General features: G+C 38.9%; 1 protein-coding gene across 6 annotated transcripts in view; it reads left to right on the top strand.

Annotated features, from left to right (window-relative positions):
* PRKG1 (protein kinase cGMP-dependent 1) overlaps positions 1 to 24,585 on the top strand; it is an 887,331-nt gene that overhangs the window by 561,043 nt on the left and 301,703 nt on the right. For all 6 annotated transcript variants that reach the window (XM_005292477.5, XM_065552028.1, XM_065552030.1 and 3 more), the window contains one exon: positions 24,134 to 24,239. In XM_005292477.5, the coding sequence (XP_005292534.2) occupies positions 24,134 to 24,239 (106 nt within the window). The remainder of the gene's footprint in view (positions 1 to 24,133; positions 24,240 to 24,585) is intronic.

The raw sequence follows: 24,585 nt of genomic DNA, 5'->3' as shown, positions 1-24,585 counted from the left end.
ATTTTTCTCAGTCCTTGGCAGCAGTGACTCATTAGGTTATGAAACAAGGAGACTAAAGACCATGTTCATCCATTGTACTAGACTTGTCTTTTTTACTGTTTTACTAGCTAACCTACTCTACTGTCTCCAGAGATCATTTCCTGAAGTACAAGATTTGCATAATTTTCAAATATGAAGTGTGGAAAAATCTACTTTTTCAGCAGCGCTAGCACAGATTTGTGCAGCCTGAAGTTTGAAAAAACAGCAATGCACACAGCATATATTCACAGTAGAATTACAAAATGTTTGTTGTTAGAGAAAGCTGGAGGCTCATTTACTAATGTATCTCTGGTACCATCCGTACCAGTTTCCCATAAGCTTAAAATTGCATATTTATGATACTCATTGTGGTTTGAAACCACTTTGACTAGTTAAAATGTAGTATACAGAGGTTTTGCAGATCCTTTACTAATTAGTTAATTACACTGTCATTATTTCAGTTTATCTTTTACAAACACATACAGTACTATATTAAGTACGTTTTCTTAAATATTTTTCAGTTTAAAGAAAGTTTAATTAAAAACATGGAAAGACTTTTAATCTGAGGTAAATAAAAAAGATTAACGCTATATATTTTACAGAGGAGATGCATGAGGTGACATGCTGATGGCATGTAAAAAGAATCAATTTAAAGACAGATATTTTCCTGTGGCCAGATTATTCCATAACCACCCATTATGAAATTTCTTGAACCGTTCTTTGAAGCGTTTGGTACTGACTATTGGTGGTAGTAGGATGCTAGTTACATGGATAAATGATTTGATCTAGTAATGCAAATTCTATGATACTATGTAATATGTAGCAAAAAACTATACCTAATATTGACAGTATAGAAGTTAACTGATCCAAAATTGTCCTCATAAATTATTTAAAATCTTTTAAATACTGATCTGCACACTGCAGATGAAATCCAGCCTTGCTGAAGTCAACGGGAATTTTGCCTTGATTTCACTGGGGCTACAGTGTTTCCATCAGTCAATTGCACTTGACTTAATCCTCTCTGCAGGTATTTCACCTTTGTTCTGATATCAAGAGTTTTCAGAAGCAAAGAGGAATCAAGTCTGAATATCTAGGTGGTGCAGAAAGTTGTGATTCACTAGCTGGACCTCTTCCCTCCGTCTATCTACTTCCCTGGGCCGCTTCCCCTATGGCCCCATGCACCCGCTATGCCCTTCCCTTCAGGGCCTGCAGCCTGGCAGGCCTCAGGCTAGAGCTCCCTTTTTGCTCCCCGAGCCTGGCCAGCACTGCGCTGTCCGCGGTGCTAGTCTCCCACCTCTGGAGACAGACCTTCCCCTCTCAAAGGCCTGGGACAGACTGCCTGCTCTCGCCCTGAGCAGCCTTTTTATAGGGCTGAGCCTGGCCCTGATTGGCTGCCTCCAATCTGGGCCCTGATTGGCTCCCAATAAGCCCTTCTCCCATTGGCTGTGCATCTGCGCAGGTCCACTGGCCTGCCGCAGCCCATACTCTCAGACTGAGAGAGGAAGATTTGCTTCTGCTTGATGGAGTGTCAGCTCCATAAAAACAAAAAAGAAGTGAGGTTTTTTACCCACGAAAGCTTATGCCCAAAGAAATCTGTTAGTCTTTAAGGTGCCACCGGACTCCTTGTTGTTTTTGTGGATACAGACTAACACGGCTACCTCCTGATACTTGTCAGCTCCATGATACCACAGTCTCCTCAGGGCTCTGCCAGCCCTTACCTTGACTTGCAGTTTAACAACAGATTAACGCTGCTCCAGTTTCCCTCTGAAATCATCTCCCTGTAGCATCCAGCCCCTGCAAATGGATATTCACATAAATCACCAGGTTTGCTGTCACCAAGGGAACAGTATAACATGACAACGATCATAAGTTTGTCATCAAAGTAAAGATAAAAGAGATATTGAGTAAGGATAATGAAAACAGAAATGGTTACATATAAACAAAAATATAACATGCTCTTAGAGTCTAAACTTAACTTTAACAGGCTAAAATCCTTGTCTAAAATGGTTTCTCACCTAAACCAATCTCCCAGTGTCACCAACCAATGTTGCTGGGATTCACCTTTCATGAATGCAAAAAGCACTGTCCTTTTTCCTCACTCACTGATTGGTAACAAAATATCCTTGTGTTTCTCCTTATAATTCCCCAAAACTCTTTGTTTTGTCCCCAGAGTCAGGATGACCTCTGTGGTGGCTCCAAGTTGTCTGCTCGTACTAGTTTTAACTCCATTTGCAAATCAGATTTCCACTGTGTTCACTTACAGTGCTTAAACTACATATGAACCTAGGCAAACCCCTTGTCTGGTCATCCTGCCTGGGACACAGACTCTAAAATACATTTCCACTACCTATACACAGCTCCGTAAATATCCATCCAATGATTGAGAATAATGTGACATAAGCTTTTATTAGATACTTTACCTGATATTCTTTATGGATAAATATGAAAGCAGTGTGCTGGGTATAGTGACTTTGCTAGGCCTGCTAGGAGTTGCTGAAACAGAGTATTGAGCCCTTTGCCAGTTTGCACTAATGGGCTTCTGTGTCACAAAAATCCCTATAGCACCAGAGAATATGTTGTAGATACAGGCCCAAATTCTTCCTTCAGTTATATCTGTGCAACCAAACTCAACGGGGTTCCATAGGTATAACTGAGGCCAGGATTTTTCCTTTAAAAAATAAGTAGAGGAAGAGTGAAGATGGATTGTATCTTTGGGTTTTGTTTTTGAGGTTTTTTTCTTAATGGTACACTCAGACCTATTGATTTCAATGGGAGAAGGAGCTGGCCCAATTTTTCAGTGTGATTCAGTGAAGGGAATAAAATAAGTCTAATAATTAATTATAGTACCGTAATTATAATTAAATACCAATTGCAATATGCTATTTATTTACTAATTTATTATTAAAGATAAACTGAAATTCTGATCTTAATTTGGACCCTGAGTCATTTCTCCAATACTTCATTACAGACCTCTGTGTCTTTCCTGAGCTATATGATGTCTCTCTAGCTAATGACAAGACCACAGAACTGAAATTGATTTTTTTTTTAACTATAAATAATTTTATCCTAGGAAAAGGGTGGTGGAAAAAGGATATAGGCAAATGTGAGCTAGAGTTAATGTTAGGTAATCAGACAAAAAATACTTTGACTGGGTTTGCTAAAACCTTATGAAGAGGATTTTGTGCCTTCTGTGTATTCTTCCTGTTATGTAACTGTAGCCCTTCTGCCCATCTAAGTTGGCAGCAACAAGGGCCGGGTTCTGTATCTAGGGGTTCCGTTTCAATAACACAATGCAAAACCGGCTCGAGCCCCCACCCAGTGACCTGGGACAATTACATACCACCCCCTGGGCGCCTCTAAGAGGCAATACTTCCCCTCTCGCAAGCACGGAGTCTGAGTGTAACAGAAAATGTTTAATAACATGAGGTAAACAACATCAGCATTAAATTGGAAAAACACCAGAACTAGAGTTCTTAGACCAAACCATGAGCGAAGACCCACCCCAGCAAATTGGGCCGTGTCCTCTCCCATTGGTTCTTGAAACCAGCGACCCAAGAATCACCAAAGTCCCAAAAGTCCACCAATCCCAAAGTCTCTTGGGTCCAGCAACCCAAGAATCACAAAAGTCCGACAACCCCCCCAAAGTCTCTGTCCATGATCAGTGCAGCCCCAGAGTTCAAAAGGGGGGGAGGGTGAGCAGGGTGTTAAGGGGCACCTTACGTCATCCGAGGCCAACTGGCTGCTTCTCCGTGGGGTTCCACCGCAGCCTTCACCACGAACTGCTCCATTCCACCTGCAGTCCCACTCCTGCCGTCCCCGAACTGCTCTGGCAGCTGCTCCGCTCCGCTCCGCTCCGCTCACCGACCTGTGAGCCGTGCCGCTCCGCTCCGCTCACCGACCTGTGAGCCGAGCCGCGCCGCTCCGCTCCGCTCCGCTCACCGACCTGTGAGCCGAGCCGCGCCGCTCTGCTCCGCTCACCGACCTGTGAGCCGCTCCGCTCCGCTCCGCTCCAGCCGTCCCTTGGGCTGCTCCCACAAGGCTCTGCTCTGCTAGCTGCTCCTCCAGCCGCTCCGCTCACCCCCGCTAAGCTAAGTTAGCTTAGCAATAGCTTCAGGCTCCCCCACTAGTTAACACAGCCTCAGTGATCTCAGCTCTTAAGTAGCTTTAGCTCTTTTGTGATTTCAGTTCTTAGTGATTTCAGCTAGTAGTAGGGGAGCCCCAGTGCTGGTGCACTATTGGCCTGAAGTGAACTCAGCTCAGCAGTCTGTAACTAGACTCCTAAGGGAATCAAAGTTAGCTCTGACATTCAACAGTGGAGAGAGGAGGAGGTGCAATTGGTGTTTCAGGCCCACAAAAGGGACCCACACCACCAGGTACCAATACCTGTCCCCATCCTCTCTCAATTCACTGGGTTTTGTAACCCATGCCCCTTGACAAGCAAATGCTACCTAGGTAATGGTGAATGATTCACTCAGTCCTTCTGTCATACAACAGTTCCACTGGCCTTGATTCACAGAATCAGGGTAACAAAACTTTATTCTTCCTGCCCCAATAACAGAGAAACTGGGGATCCCACACCAGCCAAAGTAACCACTTTGAGTTGCTGTGGTTTCCTGCCAGGCGAGTGGGTGTGCCTATGCAAACAAGATCAGCCCCTGGAGTTCTTTTCCACACTCGCCATAATTCACCACCAGATGTCAGGGTAGAGCTTATCCTGACTCTGCTTACATAACAAATCTTTTACTTAATACATTTCCTTCAGTCATATCCTTTCTCTTTGACCAAAGAAGTTCCAGTAGAAAGCTGTTTTGTGTTAAAACTGCTTATATAAAATGTTTTATTTTAGTTTTTTATTAATATTTATTTTTATCAATTTATCATGTTGGCAGTCAGATCGGATTAATCCATTCTTAATTTGCTTATATAGCTGTGCATCCAAGATCTTGGGACCTCTTCTGACCTCCGCATTTTATCTCAGAGATAACACAATATCTAAAACAGTGTTTGTTATCACATGTTCTGTCTGATCTGTTCCCATCCCATCTAAATTAAATGTGGTGTCAGCACTATTAGCAAGCATGGTGATTCCAGCATAAATAGTTATGAAGAAACCTTTCTTAAGAAATTAATGTAACTGTCCACTAGCCACTATTACCCTTAAGGGGCAGACTACCCAGTCACATAAGGCCACCTGTGTTAAAGACAGGTATGATAAAAATACTTTAATTGAAACACTTATTAAGGAGACTTAAATACGAGAATGCATCAATTAAGTAAACATTTATAAAAGACTCCTTCAGTTGAGACATTCTAAATTAAAAAAAATGTGATTTTCTTCAGTGTTGTTTTTCTTTTATTTTTATCTTAGCTCTTCTTTACTTACATTTAAAAACTTAGACATTTTATGGAAAAAAAATTATAATCACAATATTAAGTTTGTGAGATCAAGCATACAAAAGTCAGGACATTCCAAATTTATTGAGTGATGCTCTGGCTCCACTGAAGTCAGTGGGAGTTTTGCTATTGACATCAATGGAGTTTATATTCCATCCATTGTTTCTAAGATAATATTAACCATGTTGTTACAGGTCCTGATTCTGCTGTTTTTATGTAGGAGAAATGCCCATTGAAGTTAATAGGAGATTTTATTGAGAAAGGCCAAATCAGGCCGTCCTAATATTTTCTACTGAAGTGGAAAAAGTAGCTTGAGCTCATGGACTTACATGCTGTCTCCTAATTCCTATTCCCCCCACCACCGACCCCCAGCTCCTGCCTCCTGCCCTCCCTCTCCCACTGCTCATATTGAATCACTCTGCCCTGACTCCTGGCACCCTCCCCATCTGCTCCCATCCTCCGTGACCTGCACCTCTCACCCTCTGCTCTTGTCTATCCTCAGCTCCTGTCCTCCCAACTTCCGCTCCCCATTTCCACTGGCTTCTGTCCTCCAATGGCCTTCTCTCCAACATCTCCAACCACTACTATGTCCCTCTCCCTCTCTATTTCTATCCCTCCCCGCTCCTGCTCCTGCCCCTCCCCATCCTCTAGTTCATTCTACCCAGCTTTCCCCCATATCCTCCCAAACCCCACCCCGTTGCTTACCTCTCTGTATCCCAGCATGGCTGATTCCTGCTTCTCCTCAACATTGCCAGCAGACAGAGGGCGGACTCTAAATGTATAAATTCTCACTTCAATGGAGCTATGACAACTTATACCAGCTGAGGCTGTGCCCTATGTACTTAGTAAATACAACTAAACTGACCCTGAAAATAACTACTCCTAGATGGGTGAATATATGAGTTAAATAATGACCTCAGTTACACAAAATACACATATGGAAATCCTGCTCACAGCCATATTAAGACAAACAAATTTGCCAAGACACAAAGGACAGTAATGTGAGCCTCCTATAGAGTGCAGAATAGCACCTGGTTTAAGTACATGGGTTTTTTTAAAAAAGGGGCAAAACTGAACCCTAAGAAGGTAGTATGATGCATTAATATATAGCACAGGCTAATGCTCCTATCATCGCTTAAAAAACCCTAAAGCAGTTTGCAACATAGATGTGTAAAAATATGTGCTCAGATGTAGCATAATATGCTGCCACAAGTGAGAGAGGGATCAGAGTCCAATGTTGGAACTCACTTTTTTGCCCATCTGTGGGGTTTTCCAAGCTACTGCTGAGGCCTTAGGACCTTTTCCCCTTCTCATTTTTCCCCCTTTTTATTCTCAATGTTTTGGAAGTGGCAGCTTCTTGTATGAGTAAAAAAACAACAAGGAGTCTGGTGGCACTTTAAAGACTAACAAATTTATTTGGGCATAAACTTTCGTGGGTAAAAACCTCACTTCTTCAGATGCATAGAGTGAAAGTTACAGATGCAGCCATTATAACTGACACATGGAGAGCAGGGAGTTACTTCACAAGTGGAGAACCAGTGTAGACAGGGCCAATTCAATCAGGGTGGATGTAGTCCACTCCAAATAATAGATGAGGAGGTGTCAATTCCAGGAGAGGAAAAGCTGCTTCTATAATGAGTCAGCCACTCCCAGTCCCTATTCAAGCCCAGATTAATGGTGTTAAATTTGCAAATGAATTTTAGTTCTGCTGTTTCTCTTTGAAGTCTGTTTCTGAAGTTTTTTTGTTCAATGATAGTGACTTTAAAATCTGTAATAGAATGACCAGGGAGATTGAAGTGTTCACTTACTGGCTTTTGTATGTTATCATTCCTGATGTCCGATTTGTGTCCATTTATTCTTCTGCGGAGGGACTGTCCGGTTTGGCCAATGTACATAGCAGAGGGGCATTGCTGGCACATGATGGCATATATAACATTAGTAGATGTGCAGGTGAATGAGCCCTTGATGGTGTGGCTGATGTGGTTGGGTCCTCTGATGGTGTCGCCAGAGTAGATATGGGGACAGAGTAGGCAACGAGGTTTGCTACAGGGATTGGTTGCTGGGTTGGTGTTTCTGTGGTGTGATGTGTAGTTGCTGGTGAGTATTTGCTTCAGGTTGGGGGGTTGTCTGTAAGCGAGGACTGGCCTGCCTCCGAAGGTCTGTGAGAGTGAGGGATCATTTTCCAGGATAGGTTGTAGATCGTGGATAATGCGCTGGAGAGGTTTTAGCTGGGGGCTGTATGTGATGGCCAGTGGTGTTCTGTTATTGTCCTTGTTGGGCCCGTCCTGTAGTAGGTGATTTCTGGGTACCCGTCTTGCTCCGTCAATCTGTTTCCTCATTTCCCCAGGTGGGTATTGTAGTTTTAAGAATGCTTGATAAAGATCTTGTAGGTGTTTGTCTCTGTCTGAGGGGTTGGAGCAAATTCGGTTGTATCTTAGGGCTTGGCTGTAGACAATGGATCATGTGATGTGCCTTGGATGGAAGCTGCAGGCATGTAGGTACGTATAGCGGTCAGTAGGATTCCGGTATATGGTGGTGTTTATGTGACCATCACTTATTTGCACTGTAGTGTCCAGGAAGTGGATCTTTTGTGTGGACTGGTCCAGGCTGAGGTTGATGGTGGGGTGGAAATTGTTGAAGTCCAGGTGGAATTCTTCAAGGGCCTCCTTTCCGTGGGTCCATATGATGATGATGAAGAACTTGTATGCGTAAGATATTAGACAAACACAATTGCTTTTTAAAAATGGATGTTATTTTCCTCTTTATAAATGGATTGGGTGATACAGTGAGACCTTAAGAAAATTAGCCCATTAGCACTACCAAGAGCAAAGCCATAACAGTGGCAGACACAGTGCATTCCTCTCTGCACAGCTCTTAGTGCATCTATCAGTGCTGTGCCTACAGAAAAGGATAGGCTTTCATTTTTTATTGAAAAAGCGTACATATCAAATTGGATAATATCTCATATATGCCTGTAACACTCCAGATATTCAAACATTTGGCTTACTTTTGAACAGCAGTTACCATCACTACTCCAAGTGAGCAACATTGCTCTTTTGATACTCCCATTCAGAATGTATCATGGTTTTGTGATGCACATATGTATACATTTCTGACATTTGAACTCAACTACCTGGAGATAACATTTATCTCATTGAACTAAACAAAAAGGATTAAAATGTCAAAGTAGGAAATGGAAGGCTAGGGTAAATGGAATAACCCGTAAGCTAACCCAGCTCAACCTAACATAGGCCTTTATTATCTGCTTAAACTTAAATAGTTTCAGAAGGCTTGTAAAAATTTACTTCTTACTTCACTTGAGGATGATTATTGTGAAGTGTTTATACAGTGGAGTCGCATCATAGACGCATTTAACCTACGTGATTTTAACTATATGCGCTCAGCAAAACAAAACAAAAAAGAGAAAAATAACAATTTAAATACTGTACCTGTAGTGCGGGTGATTCCACTCGCCATTCCACTCAATGAGTGTTTGACTATACGCGATTTTTGCCTTGCGCGCAACTTCAGAACCTAACCCCCGCATAAGATGCGACTCCCCCTGTAATTACAAGGCAAATCCTGCACAATAGTAATGGGTGTTGACACCTGCCCTCAGTGCACCCATGCACAAGTGGGATAGAATTCTAACGCAGCAGTAGTTAGAGCTAAAAATCCCACTGGGATTCCATGGCCACAATTAAACAGGGTATCTGCTGTTTAGAAACCATAGTCATATACCCAACACACACATATCCATCACTGGAAATTTTTAAGAGCAGGTTAGACAAACCTGTCAAGGATGGTCTAGATAATACTTAGTCCTGCCATGAGTGCAGGGGACTGGGCTAGATGACCTCTTGAGGTCCCTTCCAGTCCTACTATTCTATGATTCTATACTAAGTATTGCAACACACGCTAGCCTGACATGAACAATAGCTCCTTTTAGGAGCTATGGAGGTGCATCATTCAGTGAGATGCTCCCTGATCATCCTGTCCTCCATTGGCAGAATGGCTTTTGTACTCACTGTAACTTTGGTGTTCTGATTCTCTCCCCTTTTCCTTTCCTCTTATTCCCTCTTTGCTTAGAGAGGTTTGGACATGTAAGGGTACATCTAATCTACAACTGGGAGCATATCTGGGAGCAGGACAGGTGACAGCTTGGGTTAGTTACCTGAGTACAAACTCCACTGGACCTTCTGAATATGTACTTGGACAACTACACATCTATGTTTAGCACTCGAGCTTGAATAGAGCTAGCATGTCTATCTATTCGTGCTGAAAAGCACATTCCCAGCTGCAGTGTAGATGTGCTCTAAAAGGTGAGGTGCAGTCCCTGGAATGCAATAAGTGAACTGTTTTCATAGCTTTCTGTGAATTTTATCAGTTCTGGTTACTGACAATGTTTCCCAATAGCAGAGAAAATGAAAAAAGCAGATTCTTGGTTTATTTTGTTGAAGATCAATTGTAGTCTCTGTCTGACTGAAAAAAATGCATTAATGTTTTCCTGGGTCTCTGCAGCATAGTTTTATCTTTAGTCATTCAAATATAAAATTATTACACCTTTTGCAGAATATTGGATGATAATTTACTACTATAGATTTCAGTTAGGGGAAGCATTGAGAAGCCATTAGTATTAGAATAAACTCATATTATTACTCACCAGTATTAGAAATTGGAACAAAAGAGTTTCAGAGTGCAGTTACTTATCTTTTTATTATAACCCAACTAAGTACATTCCCTCCATAGCACTCTTTGCAATATCCAGACTTGGAGTCTGCTGGTAGCTCATTCATGAGGTATCTGGAAAGGTAGAATAATTTAATGTGGTGCTTCTATTTAGTTAGATGTGCATATGCTTTTCATCATTATTTTATAAGATATAATATGATATATATATATATGATATATATATGATATATACTCATATACCATAAGTAGCTGAAAACCAAGGTATTCCTAGATACCTATCCTAGATCAAAGTAATTTTACAATAATTCCTTGGAAACTGATGATTAAAAAAAAAGAAAAGGGAAATTGCTTAAATTTCTGTTGGAAAGTTTTACAACTTGCTGCTTCCAAAACAACCCTGAAGACCTGAAGATGCTAATATTTATTGTGCCTATTGTTTACCTATATAAGCTTCATCATGCTACTCACAGATCATTTAAACAACTCTTTGGATATGGAAGATGTTACATTCAAGGGCATAGTCCAGACCAGTGAGGGGTGGTATCAGCACCTGTCCTGTAATCCCTAGTGCCTCAAAATGCTCTGTTGCTGTGGTTCTTTTGTCAGGATGCTTCCAGCCCAGCATACAAGCATGCAGTATCCTGAGTGTCTGTGTACTTTTCAGCCCTGGTTCAGTGCTCTGACCCCAGCAGCCTGCCTACATCGCAATGTCCCCACTTTAATCTCTATAACCCAGTTACCACATGCAGGGGATACACCAACATGCTGCCAGTTCCAAATTTTCCCTATACTGTCTGCCCTGAAGTTTCCAGCCTTTTCCTAGAATACTCAGAGAAATAATAATATGGTTTGTTTGCTACTTTTAGAGAGACAAAAGCACATCACAGCTTATTAACTTAACTAGAGTAAATATACTCTTTGTTTCACATACAGATCTGAGTTATAAACAAGTTTATTAACAAAAATGATACCAAGGAGAAGGAATAAAGTTAGAAAGAGTTACAAACAAACAAAAGTAAAATTATGCTTTCTAATGGTTAAGACCTAACTTAAGTAGCTACAGTCTTTGTTCAAGGTCCTTACAAATCTTCTATGCCCAGAGACTTCAACCTCCATGGTTGAAGGACCCATCTTTCTCAGCTTGCAAGAGCTCTGGCCCCTTGTGTATGTCCAGTGATAGACATGGCTTCTCCTCTCTCATTTTATATCTTCCCAAACTTACTCTTTTATACCCAGACTCAGGATGTCATCACGCTGTTTTTCCCTTCCTGTGGGCTTCCCATCCTCCAGCTGATTTGTATGTAAATAGGGCTTCCATTGTTTTTGGTCACCAATTTTAAAGCATAATATCATTAAGTATCCATATTTCCTCATATAGTATTAATACATGCATATCTTTCACAATCATATTCATCACCAGTGTGTCATTAGATTTCAGAAAAGACCTTACTTGGTACCCTTTTATAATACAGTAATATTGTACACAAGCAGTTGATTCGATGATGTTACTATTTGATGTTCAGACCCCCGGTTTCTATAGCCCAGGTAAAATTTCTCCCTCCTGCTGGGGTGTAGATGCCATGCTGTCTAATCCCCCGCAGAATAACTTCGTTTACCTTATACATAAATGGACCTTCATTGTGTCTTTCCGATGAGCAGGCTGGACAAACAAACAAATACATGTTCCTTTGCAAGGGCAGACTGGCTTATGCGTTGCTTGCCAAACACATTTTAAAAACTTAATTTTAGCACATATTCATACTTTTTGTTCATATCCAGTGCATACATTACAGAGGAATATTAATGATCAGTGAGTTATTAGTGTTCCAATGACCTGTCATCTTTTAGATGCAGATTATGACAACATTGTGTTAGGTGCAGTAAGTATGTCAGGCGTGACCAGAGCTGCTGACAGAATGGTGATCCACAAATGGGCCTGTGTGTCACAGTAGGCTAAAAGCTACACTGAGAACATGAACCCAATATACTATCCCAGGCAATGAGAAAATTTCAATGCCAATAAAATATTCAGCTAGTGTAGTAATTTATTTGTGATTGAGTCACTCAGTGATCCTTGGAAAAAATTGAAAGGCTTCACTAAGCAAATGAAAATCGGAATAGATAAGAGATTGTAAGTACTGTATGAGCAGCCTCAAGAATTTAGCTTCTTTTAAAATATTACAACTGTTTAGTGTTTTATCAGTAGGAGTTTGTCTGCATGGTGAAGCTATTGCAAAATAAACTAGGGTGTGAATTTAAAGTACAATAGCCATTCTGCACTAGCTCCTCATATGGACACTCTTATTTTGCATAAAGGCTATGTCAATGCTGCAGCTGGGAGTGTGCTTCCCAGCTCAGATGGACAGATATGCACTAGCTCTGCTCAAGCTAGCATGCTAAAAATAACTGTGTAGCCAAGGGTAGCACAGGTGGTGGCTTGGGCTAGCCATCTGAGTACAAACCTGATTTCCCCATCCCCATCTCCCTGGCTATGTACTTAGCAGCTAGCCTGAGCAGCTGCCTGTGCGACCTCTGGCTACACTGCTATTTTTAGTGCACTAGCTCAAGCAGAGCTAGCTCACATCTATCTATCCAAGCTGGGAAGCACATTTCCAGCTACAGCGTAGACATTCTCTAACCGTTCTTTTTTTATGTTTTAGAACATCCCAAGAGCTATTCTGGGCCGTTTCCCCATGTAGCCAAGTCCTAAATCTTGTGATCCTCTATCTAGTGAGCCCTCTGAGATTTGACTTTGATTGGGAGAAAAATACACTTTTTAAGAAAATTTCATCAGAAAATATAAAAATCACATTTCTCTTCATATGCAGTGTTTGAATAAAGGAAGTTTATCGGGACATAAATTAATTTAGACGGACACTAGCATAGCACGTTATCGCTTAATCTTTTCAGTTAACTCCACCATTTTATCTTCTTTCTTTGCATTTACCTTTGTGACACTTGGGGTACGTCTACATTTGAGCTGGGGGTGTGATTCCTAGTTCAAGGAGATAGAAGCTATCTCTGATCAAACTAGCATGCTTAAAATAGATATAATCGCAACAGTTCAAGCAGCAGGATGGGCTAGCGACGCTGAGTATGTGCCTAGGGTCTTTGACAGGCACATTCTGGGGTGGCCAGTCCATCCCACAGCCTACAGCTACATTCTATTCTTAGGTTTCAGAGTAGTAGCCGTGTTAGTCTGTATCAGCAAAAAGAACGAGGAGTACTTGTGACACCTTAGAGACTAACAAATGTATTTGAGCATAAGCTTCCATGGGCTAAAACCCACTTCTTTTGCATAGAGACTGTCTGGTTTGGCCCTCTGCCATGTACATTGGCCAAACCGGACAGTCTCTATGCAAAAGAATAAATGGACACAAATCAGATGTCAAGAATTATAACATTCAAAAACCAGTTGGAGAACACTTCAACCTCCCTGGTCACTCAATTACAGACCTCAAAGTTGCAATACTCCAACAAAAAAACTGCTAAAATAGACTCCGACGAGAAACTGCAGAATTGGAATTAATTTGCAAACTGGACACCATTAAATTAGGCTTGAATAAAGACTGGGAGTGGATGGGTCATTACACAAAGTAAAAACTGCTTGAAATGGGACATCCTGATTATCACTACAAAAGTTTTTTTTTTCTCTTGCTGATAATAGCCCACCTTAACTGATTACTCTCATTACAGTTAGTGTGGCAACACTCATTTTTTCATGTCCTCTGTGCATATATATCTTTCTAGTGTATTTTCCACTGTATACATCCGATGAAGTGGGTTTTAGCCTATGAAAGCTTATGTTCAAATAAATTTGTTAGTCTCTAAAGTGCCACAAGTACTCCTCGTTCTTTGTTCTATTCTTAGTGCACTAATTCAATCACAGATAGACTAAATATGGTGATTTCTTTCCAGCCCTGGAAGGTTAACCTGACCAGGCACAGAGACTTTGTTTTAACATTTACTTTGGGACATGGATCCTGAGGTAAGGGCCTTTGATTTGTTATGCTCCTTGCCTGGGGCTTCATTAAAGGAGACATATTTCTTTTGACTAGTTTGTTTTGGCTTCGCATTTTCCTGATCTGTGCAACTAGATTAGCTGACACCCAGTTCGGGGGAAGGGAAAGTAGAGCTCACCTGCAGCGCCACATCTGGCCAAAAACGCAGCTCACCCCATTAGTTAAATGTCAATATTAAATTAATTAATTCATATTTAACACTAAATTACATTCAAATGTTTATGTAATCTCTGCGGAAATATATTTTATATACATACTGATATAAGAATAATATTGTTTAATTAACAGTAGTACAATAACTATCAAATAACAGTTGTCCAACAAATATACTGGTATCCTTTAAATGCTGTGTATTCATTTGGAAGACAAAGATACATAAAAGAAAGGTGAGTTCTAACTCTAGTCTTTCATACAAGAATAAGAAGGGGAAAATCAACCTTGTGGACTATTACTGTCAACCCCCATCCCTACTCCCACACTTTTTTGTGTTCTACATCAGGCTGTCATTGTTTTCCCCGACATTGCGATGTGTGAGAGAGGATCTGGAGAGGCTCCATTCAGATGCAAAGGCTTCCTGTGTTGATTACACTGGAGGGTGAAGAGACCAAGAAAAATCTATACTAAATCAACTAAGACTCCAAAGCCTGTAAAATAGTATTACCTTCTTTTAACTTAAGGCTGTAGGTGAAATCCTGGCTCCATTGCTGTCAATGGCAAAATTCCCATTAATTGCAATCGGATAGGGATTTCATCCTGCATGTCTTACAGTAATCTAATATGGTATAAGGCCCTGATGCTGCACTGAGAACCATGAGGGTGGACCTATTTACACAGGTGCAGAGGTCCACCCGCATGCTTATTGGCACAGGATCTTTGGCTTACATTTTAACTCTTTGATTCACAAAACTCATGTCCCTGAACATATATATAGATGTCACCGATGGTTCTATTGCTCTCTGAAAGTGTGCTGTTATTTGGACATCAAGAAAACTGATGGAAGATGGTATATTATGCTAATCTTTTTTATAGATTCTTTGCTAAACCTGATGCATGTCCAAGGTTTGTTAAAAGAACATTAATTATGCATTTAAAATTACTTTTGAAGAAATAAATAGTTGTGGCTGTTATGCACCTTTTAGGAACTCTATGGAACATTTAAAATAACTTCTAATCTCCTCAAATTATGCAAAGGCTATAAATTCTTACTAAAGCCAACAGATTGAAACACATTTTGAGTTTCTAGTTAAGTTATTCTTGAGGTACTACAAGCCAAAAAACATTAGTAAAATTTCCAATGGTGAAGGAACTAATTTTTTTGTACACTCATATCTTACAAAAAGCCTAGCCCAAATTGCCTATACTTTTCAGAAAAAGTTCACCCTAATATACAATCACAAATACAAAATTTCTACTTGATTGTTTTACAATGTTCCTTCTGAGCTAAGAGTCAGGTTTATAATGGAACACTTGATTAAACTATAACCATGGAGAGGTTAGAGTGGCTCCACTGTGAACAGAAAGCTTCAGCTGTATAGTTCAATGCTGAAAGGAGAAACCTATATTAACTTTAAAAGTGAATAACAAGATGCTGTTTTACAAACTAAAATTGCTTTATATGACATATGTATTTCAAAATTACATTGACATTCTACAACCTAGAATCACAATAATTGTTAGCTTGGAATGCTATGTCCGGTTCTGGTGCCCATAATTTAAGAAGGGTGTTGATAAATGGGATTGGGTTTAGAGAAGAGCCATAAGAATGATGAAAGGAGTAGAAAGCATACTTGATAGTGAGAGCCTCAAAGAGTTCAATCTATTTAGCTTAACAAAGAGAAGATTAAGAGGTGACTTAAATATAGTCTTTAAGGCTAGGTCTACACTACCCGCCTGAATCGGCGGGTAGAAATCGACCTCTCGGGGATCGATTTATCGCGTCTCATCGGGACGCGACAATCGATCCCCGAATCGACGCTCTTACTCCACCAGCGGAGGTAGGAGTAAGCACCGTCGACGGGAAGCCGCAGAGGTCGATTTTGCCGCCGTCCCTACAGCGGGGTAAGTCGGCTGCGATACGTCGAATTCAGCTATGCTATTCGCGTAGCTGAATTTGCGTATCTTAAATCGACCCCCCCCCCCCCCCCGTAGTGAAGACCTGCCCTAAGTATCTACATGGGGAACAAATATTTAATAACGAGCTCTTCATTCTAGCCGACAAAGATATAACACAATCCGGTGGCTGGAAGTTGAAGCTAGACAGATTCAGACTGGAAGTAAGGTATACATTTTTAACAGTGAGGGTAGTTAACCATTGGAACAATTTATCAATAATTGTGGTGGATTTTCCATCACTGACAATATTTTTAAAACAAGATTGGATGTTTTTCTAAAAGATATACTCAAGGAATTATTATGGGGATGTTCCATGGGCTGTGTTATACAGGAGATCAGACTAGATGATCACAATGGTCCCTGCTGGACTTAAATCTGTGTATCTATGAAAGTATATTGTCAGCCGTGCTTGTGATATGAAAGTCTATAACATGTTCAACAGGCCCTGATTGGTTCCAACTGTTCTGTTTAGAATCACAAGGAAGGGTTCGTGCCTGAATGTCCACAGATGTACAGGGAAGAATAGCAAGGCCTGAACACCTAAATCAAGTTCTCAGATTGATTCTAGAAATCTGTAAAAAAGAGACAGTTACTTATCAGAAGGATGGAATGTCTTTCAGAAGGTTAAGCACCACATCCAGTAAACATCGGATTTAGTTATACTGCAAGATGAGGAGTTGTTAAATTTTTTTGGTTATGTTAAATAGTTGTTTCTTTCTCATCCCCAACAATAAAATCTGGAAGAAGAAAACGTTTCTTAACTAATATAATCAAAGTACTGTTGTGGTTGTCATAAGGAGGACATTGTCAGTTGGTATCATCTTGATGTTCAAGTAATTAAGTGGACAATATAGAGCCAGAAACTACAGTTTTGAAAGGGAAAAAAAGAAGGGGGTGGCTGAGTAGATTGAAATTTAATATTGTTTATAAAATAGTTTCTCTTGTAATTTAACATTAACAAATCAATATAAAAAATGATTTTGCTAAAATGTTTTCCTTACTATCTTCAAAACTTTCTTGGCTTGATTTTTAACTTAGCAACCATGTTGCACCAAGAATTAAGATTTGGAAGGGAAGTTTTATAAAAGAAATATAGATAAAAATTCATTTGTGGTCTAATTTTGAGAACTGACTAGTAGTTTTTTATAGATTCCAAGGCCTGAAGGGACCATTGTGATTATCTAGTCTGACCTCCAGTGTAACACAGGTGATAGAACTTCCCCAAAATAATTCCTGGAGCATATCTTTAAAAACAAAAACAAATTATTGAAGAGTTTGACATCAAATTACTTGATCATAGCAGAACATTTTAATGTTCCTTAAATAGCATTAGATTTACACCTTAAAATAGCTTCACATACTTATAAGAATTTTCATTGTTTCTAAGGAACAGGAAGTGGGTGAATGTTTTTAACTCCACAATACAAAATATGGAAAGCTTAATGCAAAATTTGAAGTCACTTCTTAATCCAACATAAAACGTATCAAAACACAGTCTATCCACTAATTCCATATTCACTCCATCACTATTTTTGCTATTCAGCACCATACAGTATCCATACATTCAAGATGCAGTGGAAATCTCAGCATGAAAGCTAAATAACAGCCATACAATGTGCCAAATACAAACAATTTTGAAATTGCCACACCGATGAGATCACTTAAATTTTTGAGTTTCTGCTTTTTCATTTCCAAAAGAAAGTGACTGTTTTAGAAGGACAGCTTTTCCTGCTTCTAATGAGTTTAACCCAGCAGGATTCTGCTGAACATGGAGGATGAAACAAAGTGACTAACATCATCAGCAAAGAATGGAGAACAGGGAGGCATTCTTCAGACTTTTCCTATTGATTTGCTAAACAACATGCGAATATTCCCTCCCCTTCTTCTGGAGGAGGCAAATAACCTCCATAAAAATTAGTTATATCACTTGTATCTTTCAGCGGAGAGATTCAAACACCTAGAAAGTAGATGCCAATTTCATATTAGCTTTCTTTTTTTTACTTGGTGTGTATGGCACTATTTGTACAGAAATATATTGGTAACTATAATAAATAAGTAATACCGATTTTTTTAATATTGTGCTCGTCATCAGTAGATATGAAAGCACTTTACACCAGAGATCAATATCAATACAGATGGAGAAACTAAGGCACAAAAAGGGGAAGTTACTTGTCCAACATCACCCAGCAGACTGTTCATATACATTTGACAACAAAAAGCTAAATATTCAAATGTAGTCCTTGAATGTCTGTCTTTAAAGTCAAAAAGACTTCAGATCTAGTCTAAGCATTTACTTTCACAACACAATTTGGAGAGTCTAAAACCTTGTAAACGCTTCTTACAGTGGTTTCATTATAGAGATAACACATTTTTTAATTAACCATTGTAACAAGTGAATGTCATTCCTATTGATTAGGATAGGGGTAGGCAACCTATGGCACGTGTGCCAAAGGCAGCACACAAGCTGATTTTCAGTGGCACTCACACTGCCCGGGTCCTGGCACCAGTTCGGGGGGCTCTGCATTTTAATTTAATTTTAAATGAAGCTTCTTAAACATTTTAAAAACCTTATTTACTTTACATACAACAATAGTTTAGTTCTATATTATAGACTTATAGAAAGAGACCTTCTAAAAACGTTAAAATGTATTACTGGAAAACGAAACCTTAAATTAGAGTGAATAAATGAAGACTCGGCACACCACTTCTGAAAGGTTGCTGACCCCTGGATTAGGACATCATAATAAATAAACAAATAAATAAATAAATAATGGTCACAGTACTAACATAACAGACATTCTAACAAAATAAAAATGGAAGTATATTCAATTATATCTGTATGTTGAAGAGCTCTCATCACTATAGATTGATTGAAGTTTTAAATATTGAAGATATTAAATGTAAAGATTGACGATTTAAATATTCATTGCTTATTAACTTATAAGGGAATTTCAGGGTCTAAATAATCAGATGATGCACAAATGTACTTTTCATCCAAAAAGAGTGATGATATTTTTTAAAAATTGTACATAGCTGATTTTCAACAATGCACTGGAAATTGTAACACTAGCTCATATCTGCCAAGAATTAAGGGCTGGTCTACATGAACATTTAGATCACATGAAGCTGGGATGTGACTCTACCATGCAATAGTCTGCTGCATACTAACTGTCCCTGTGGAACTTGCTGATGCACCCTAACAGTTCATTAGTGTGCTTTGATTCAAACCCCAAATCTACAATCTATATGCTCTTATAGACAAGCCCGAAGTCCCAGCAATTTCATTTGTTACCAGCAGTTTCCATTTTCTCTTCCCTTTTGACCACAATGTGATGAGTCAGCCACTACTATTGACATGATGTAGGGTACACACATATAAAATACAGGCTGATGTAAAGACCTATATTTGAGTTGGATTAATTCAGACTGTGTAAATGACAATTACACAAGAATTTTATTGTATTTGTTAATAACTATTAACAGATGAAACAATTGCTTCCTTGTCTACATGAGACTTTAATTGTTTTATTTTGCATGTGTCTAAAGTGTTTTAATGTGTAATCCTTGAGCATTACTGGCTTTCAGGGACATTTGGTCACCCTAAACATGCAGGGCTTTATTTTCAGAAGTCATAGGAATTGTGGATGCTCTGCACCTCTGTAGATGAGATCCACAGAACTATGCACTTACAAAATCATGAGTGAGCATACTCTCTTCTTGTTCACATTAATATTTTATTTTCATTCTTGGACTCTGACTCATATGGTTTTGGCAATATCTGTTGCCTTCAGAATGTCTCAATATTCAGTTCACTATAATTCTTTACTGTCTCTTTATATTCTTATTTATATTCTTATTGATGTTGACAATTTTCCAAAAGAAATTATGCCTAGCAGAAAGGCGAATCACATTCTCAATTAAATTTGACTAGAATTGGGAATTTGGAGTACATAGGAACTTATTTTGAGAACTCCCAGATAAAAATAAATAAAAATGGAATTATGGTCGAGAGTACATAAAATATATTAGAGATATTATAATTATCTCAAAATCAAAGCATTATTAACTAAGGAAATTCAGAGTTAAGCTTAAACTTAAAAGAAATCCAAAATGTTAAGATAGGGAAGTGCACAATTAAGGCACCCAAACAACCTTAACTCTGCTCTGTAATGACATCATGCAATAACTGTATAATTATGATGAAGGTACATAGCGTGTGATGCCAGATGAGATTCAATTGATTTTTGAAGACACATTCAGTGTTTTCTCCCTCATGATGTTTAGATAACCTATCCTTTATATGAAGGCTTGAGCCCCTTTTACTGATCACAGATTACCTGCACACCTCCATACCTGTTGAATTAATCTAGAATCATAGAATCGTAGGACTGGAAGGGACCTCATCTAGTCTAGTCCCCTGCACTCATGGACCATCTAGACCATCCCTAACAGATGTCTGGAGATTTTTAAGAGCAAGTTAGTTAATGACAGAGATTCCACAACTTCCCTAGGCAATTTATTCCGGTGCTTAACCACTCTGACAGTTAGGAAGTTTTTCCTAAATATCCATCCTAAACCGCCTTTGCCGCAATTTAAGCCCATTGCTTCTAGTTCTATCCTCAGAGGTTAACGAGAACAATTTATGTTCCTCCTCCTTGTAACAACCTTTTATGTACTTGAAAGCCATTATCATGTCCCCCCTCAGTCTTCTCTTCTCCAGGCTAAACAAACCCAATTTTTTCAATCTTCCCTCATAGCTCATGCTTTCTAAATCTTTAATCATTGTTGTTGCTCTTCTCTGGACTTTCTTTAATTTGTTTACATCTTTCCTGAAATTTAGCACCCAGAACTAGACATAATACTCCATTTGAGTCCTAAGCACCACGGAGTAGAGTGGGAGAATAACTTCTTGTGTCTTGCTTCCAATACATCCCAGAATGATGCTTTTTTTTTTATGAACAGTGTTACATTGTTCACTCATATTTAGCTTGTGATCCACTATGACCCCCATATCCTTTCTGCAATATTCTTTTCTAGGCTGTCTTTTCTCATTTTGTATGTGTGCAACTGATTGTTCCTTCCTAAGTGGAGTAATTTGCATTTGTCCTTATTGAATTTCATTCTATTTATTTCAGACTATTTCTCCAGTTTGTCCAGATTATTCTGAATTTTAATCCTATCTTCCAAAGCACTTTCATCCCCTCCCATCTTGGTATTTCCGCAAACTTTATAATTATACTCTCTATGCCATTATCTAAATCATTGATGAAGATATTGAACAGAACCAGAGCCAGAACTGATCCCTGCAGGACCCCACTCGATATGCCCTTCCACCTTGACTGGGAAACCACTGATGATTACTCTCTGTGAATGGTTTTCTAACCAGTTATGCACCCATTTTAAAGTAGCTCCATCTAGATTGTATTTCTCTAGTTTGTTTATGAGAAGGTCATGGAAGACAGTATCAAAAGCCTTACTAAAGTCAATATATACCATATCCACCACTTAGACCCCCCACCCCCCCAAAGGCTTGTTACCCTGTCAAAGAAAGCTATTAGGTTGATTTGACATGATTTGTTCTTGACAAATCCATGCTGACTCTTACTTATCACCTTATTATCTTCTAAGTGTTTGCAAATTGATTGCTTAATTATTTGCTATGTTATCTTTCCGGGTACTGAAGTTAAGATGACTGTCCTGTAATTCCCCAGGTTGTCCTTATTTTCATTTTTATAGATTGGCACTATATTTGCCCTTTTCCAGTCCTCTGAAATCTCTCCTGTCTTCCTGACTTCTCGAAGATAATCACTAATGGTTCAGATATCTCCTCAGTCAGCTCCTTGAGTATTCTAGGATGTATTTCATCAGCCACTGGTGACTTGAAGACATCTCACTTGTCAAAGTAATTTTTAACTTATTCTTTCCCTATTTTAGCCTCTGATCCTCTCTCATTTTCACTGGCATTCACTATTTTAGACGTTCAATCATTACTAACCTTTTTGGTGAAAACTGAAACAAAAAAGTCTGTTAGCACTTCTGCCATTTCCACATTTTCTGATATTGTCATCCCTCTCCCCCCCCACATTGAGTAACAGGCCTACCCTGTCTTTGGTCTTCCTCTTGTTTCTAATATATTTGTAGAATGTTTTCTTGTTACCCTTTATGACTCTAGTTAGTTTAATCTCATTTTGTGTGTTGGATTTTCTAATTTTGTCCTATATACTAATCTAATCTAATGTGAAAATAATAAAAAAATTCAACATGGCCACTACAGCACTGCAGGTATGTATTTTCTCATAAATATTTGAGCTGGTATTTGTGATGCTTTTGCTTTCTGCAAATGTTATAGTTGATAAAACTTACAAATATGAATGTTTATGAATTAAAGGAGATGTGAATATCTGCTAAGTGATTTGATGGCTTTTATTCACAAGAATATTTGTGAATTCATTATGCCTAATTCCATTTCCCATAGTCTATCTCTACTGGATATGAAGTTTGCTTGAGTTACTTCCCAAAAGCAAAAGTAGAAGTGGTTCTCTTTAAAAAGGAAATCTGCTTCTCTATGTATTCTTATTTAAGTGCAGCACCATTAGAAATTTTTGTATAGCCAAGTTTCTAAGTTAATGTATGTAAAATTAAATTTGAATATATTGTCTAAACCAAGTCAGAGTTGATACTCTCACAGGACCATTTTGGAGCCTGCATCTGTGCTTTCACTTCAAGTGAGAATACAACTTTAATATGACAACTTCTTTTCCTCTCTCACATTGAGCACTCCTATTTCATAAGACAGTACAATTGTCTGAACATGCAACAGCAGTAATACTTTTCATTGTAGTGAACATTTTCTGAAGTCACTGTTAATCTTTCACAAATAATTTCTACAGATGGTCATTTAATCTGTCTACATGAGGGATTTTAACAATAGCATACGATAGGTGCTTCTTAATACAGAGGTTGTCTCATGGCCATTATACAGACACCTCAGCTCCTATTTGAAGTTGTGTAGACCTTCTTCCCTCTCCTTTATGATTGTGAGACATCCCTGTGGCAACTACAGCATTTGCCTCTGAAGAAAAATATTTAATTCAGTTTTAGCTGTCTCATAATGCAATTTGACAGATGAGAATAGGAAAGAGAGTCAGCACCATGAGACCAGCTAGCTCTCTGTGGATGAATGAAAGTGCTTTGTGGACCACAAGTGTTCCTCTTTCCCAGTTGGGAACTTCTGCTATAACGTATATGATGTGTTTTAATAATCTATAACAGAGAAATACTGGAATTTGTCATGGACACTGAAACCAAAGTTTTGGGGGTAAATCCTCATTAAAGCAGGTTTCCCCATCCCCTTTAAAGGTGTTCTTACATGAAGATGTAGTAGGACAGGGTTCTTGAAAAACCCTTTTACGCCAGTGGAAATTTGACCATTTACTTTGATGGCAGTAGGATCAAATCCTACTTAACTTTGTTCCCTCTAAATCATGGATATGTCTAAAACAATTCTCAAATCATGTGGTATCAGTAATTGTGTATATGACATAACTTATTGTAGTGATTAATAGAGTCCTTTTTGTTCCTTTCATTCACCATATACGGTAAAAACTTCCTATGTGCATTTACTCCAACACTTTCCGATAGCACAGTTCTTCCTAAGGCATTTTCCCAAAAACCCACATACCATGATGAGATCTTTGAGTAAAATTAGATCTATTTTTGGATCATGCCTGTTCAGTCCATTGCCCAGTAGATTATTTTTATGTTAATAGTTTAAGTTTGTAAAAGCTAGTAATTTCCATGTTCTCATGAATAATTAATTTCCTCTGCAGTTCACAAAAGGTTTTTCACATTTGAGATTTGCTAATTAAATTTTCCCCTTGTCTTGTTTTTTCCAGCTCTCGTAAATGTGAAACTTTGGGCTATTGATCGGCAATGTTTTCAAACAATAATGATGAGGACAGGCCTCATCAAGCATACTGAGTATATGGAATTTTTAAAAAGGTATGGCACATGTTTACTTTTTGAAAAATACATTAAAACTCCTGTCCTCACTTATGGCTTTTGGTGAGTGCAGTGTATTGATTGTCTCCTCTTCTCCTCTCTTCTAATGTGTTGTTAAACCACCTATACGCCATATTATACAGAAAAAAAGGAGGAACACTGGAGATAGTAGTCTCATTACTGTTCATTTCTTCTAATTGTAAGTTATTAGTTTGCATCATCATTTGCAAAGAGGACCACATCAGAACTGCACCAAAACACAGTTTGCATTTTAAAAGACTGAACATTTATGAGAATCATTCAAAACGACCTCATTAAAGAAAATACATGTCAGACAAATGAATTA

This window comes from Chrysemys picta, chromosome 7 (assembly GCF_011386835.1).
Source record: "Chrysemys picta bellii isolate R12L10 chromosome 7, ASM1138683v2, whole genome shotgun sequence".
Classification (NCBI taxonomy): Eukaryota; Metazoa; Chordata; order Testudines; family Emydidae; genus Chrysemys; species Chrysemys picta.
This window is presented reverse-complemented; position numbering and strand designations above follow the sequence as displayed.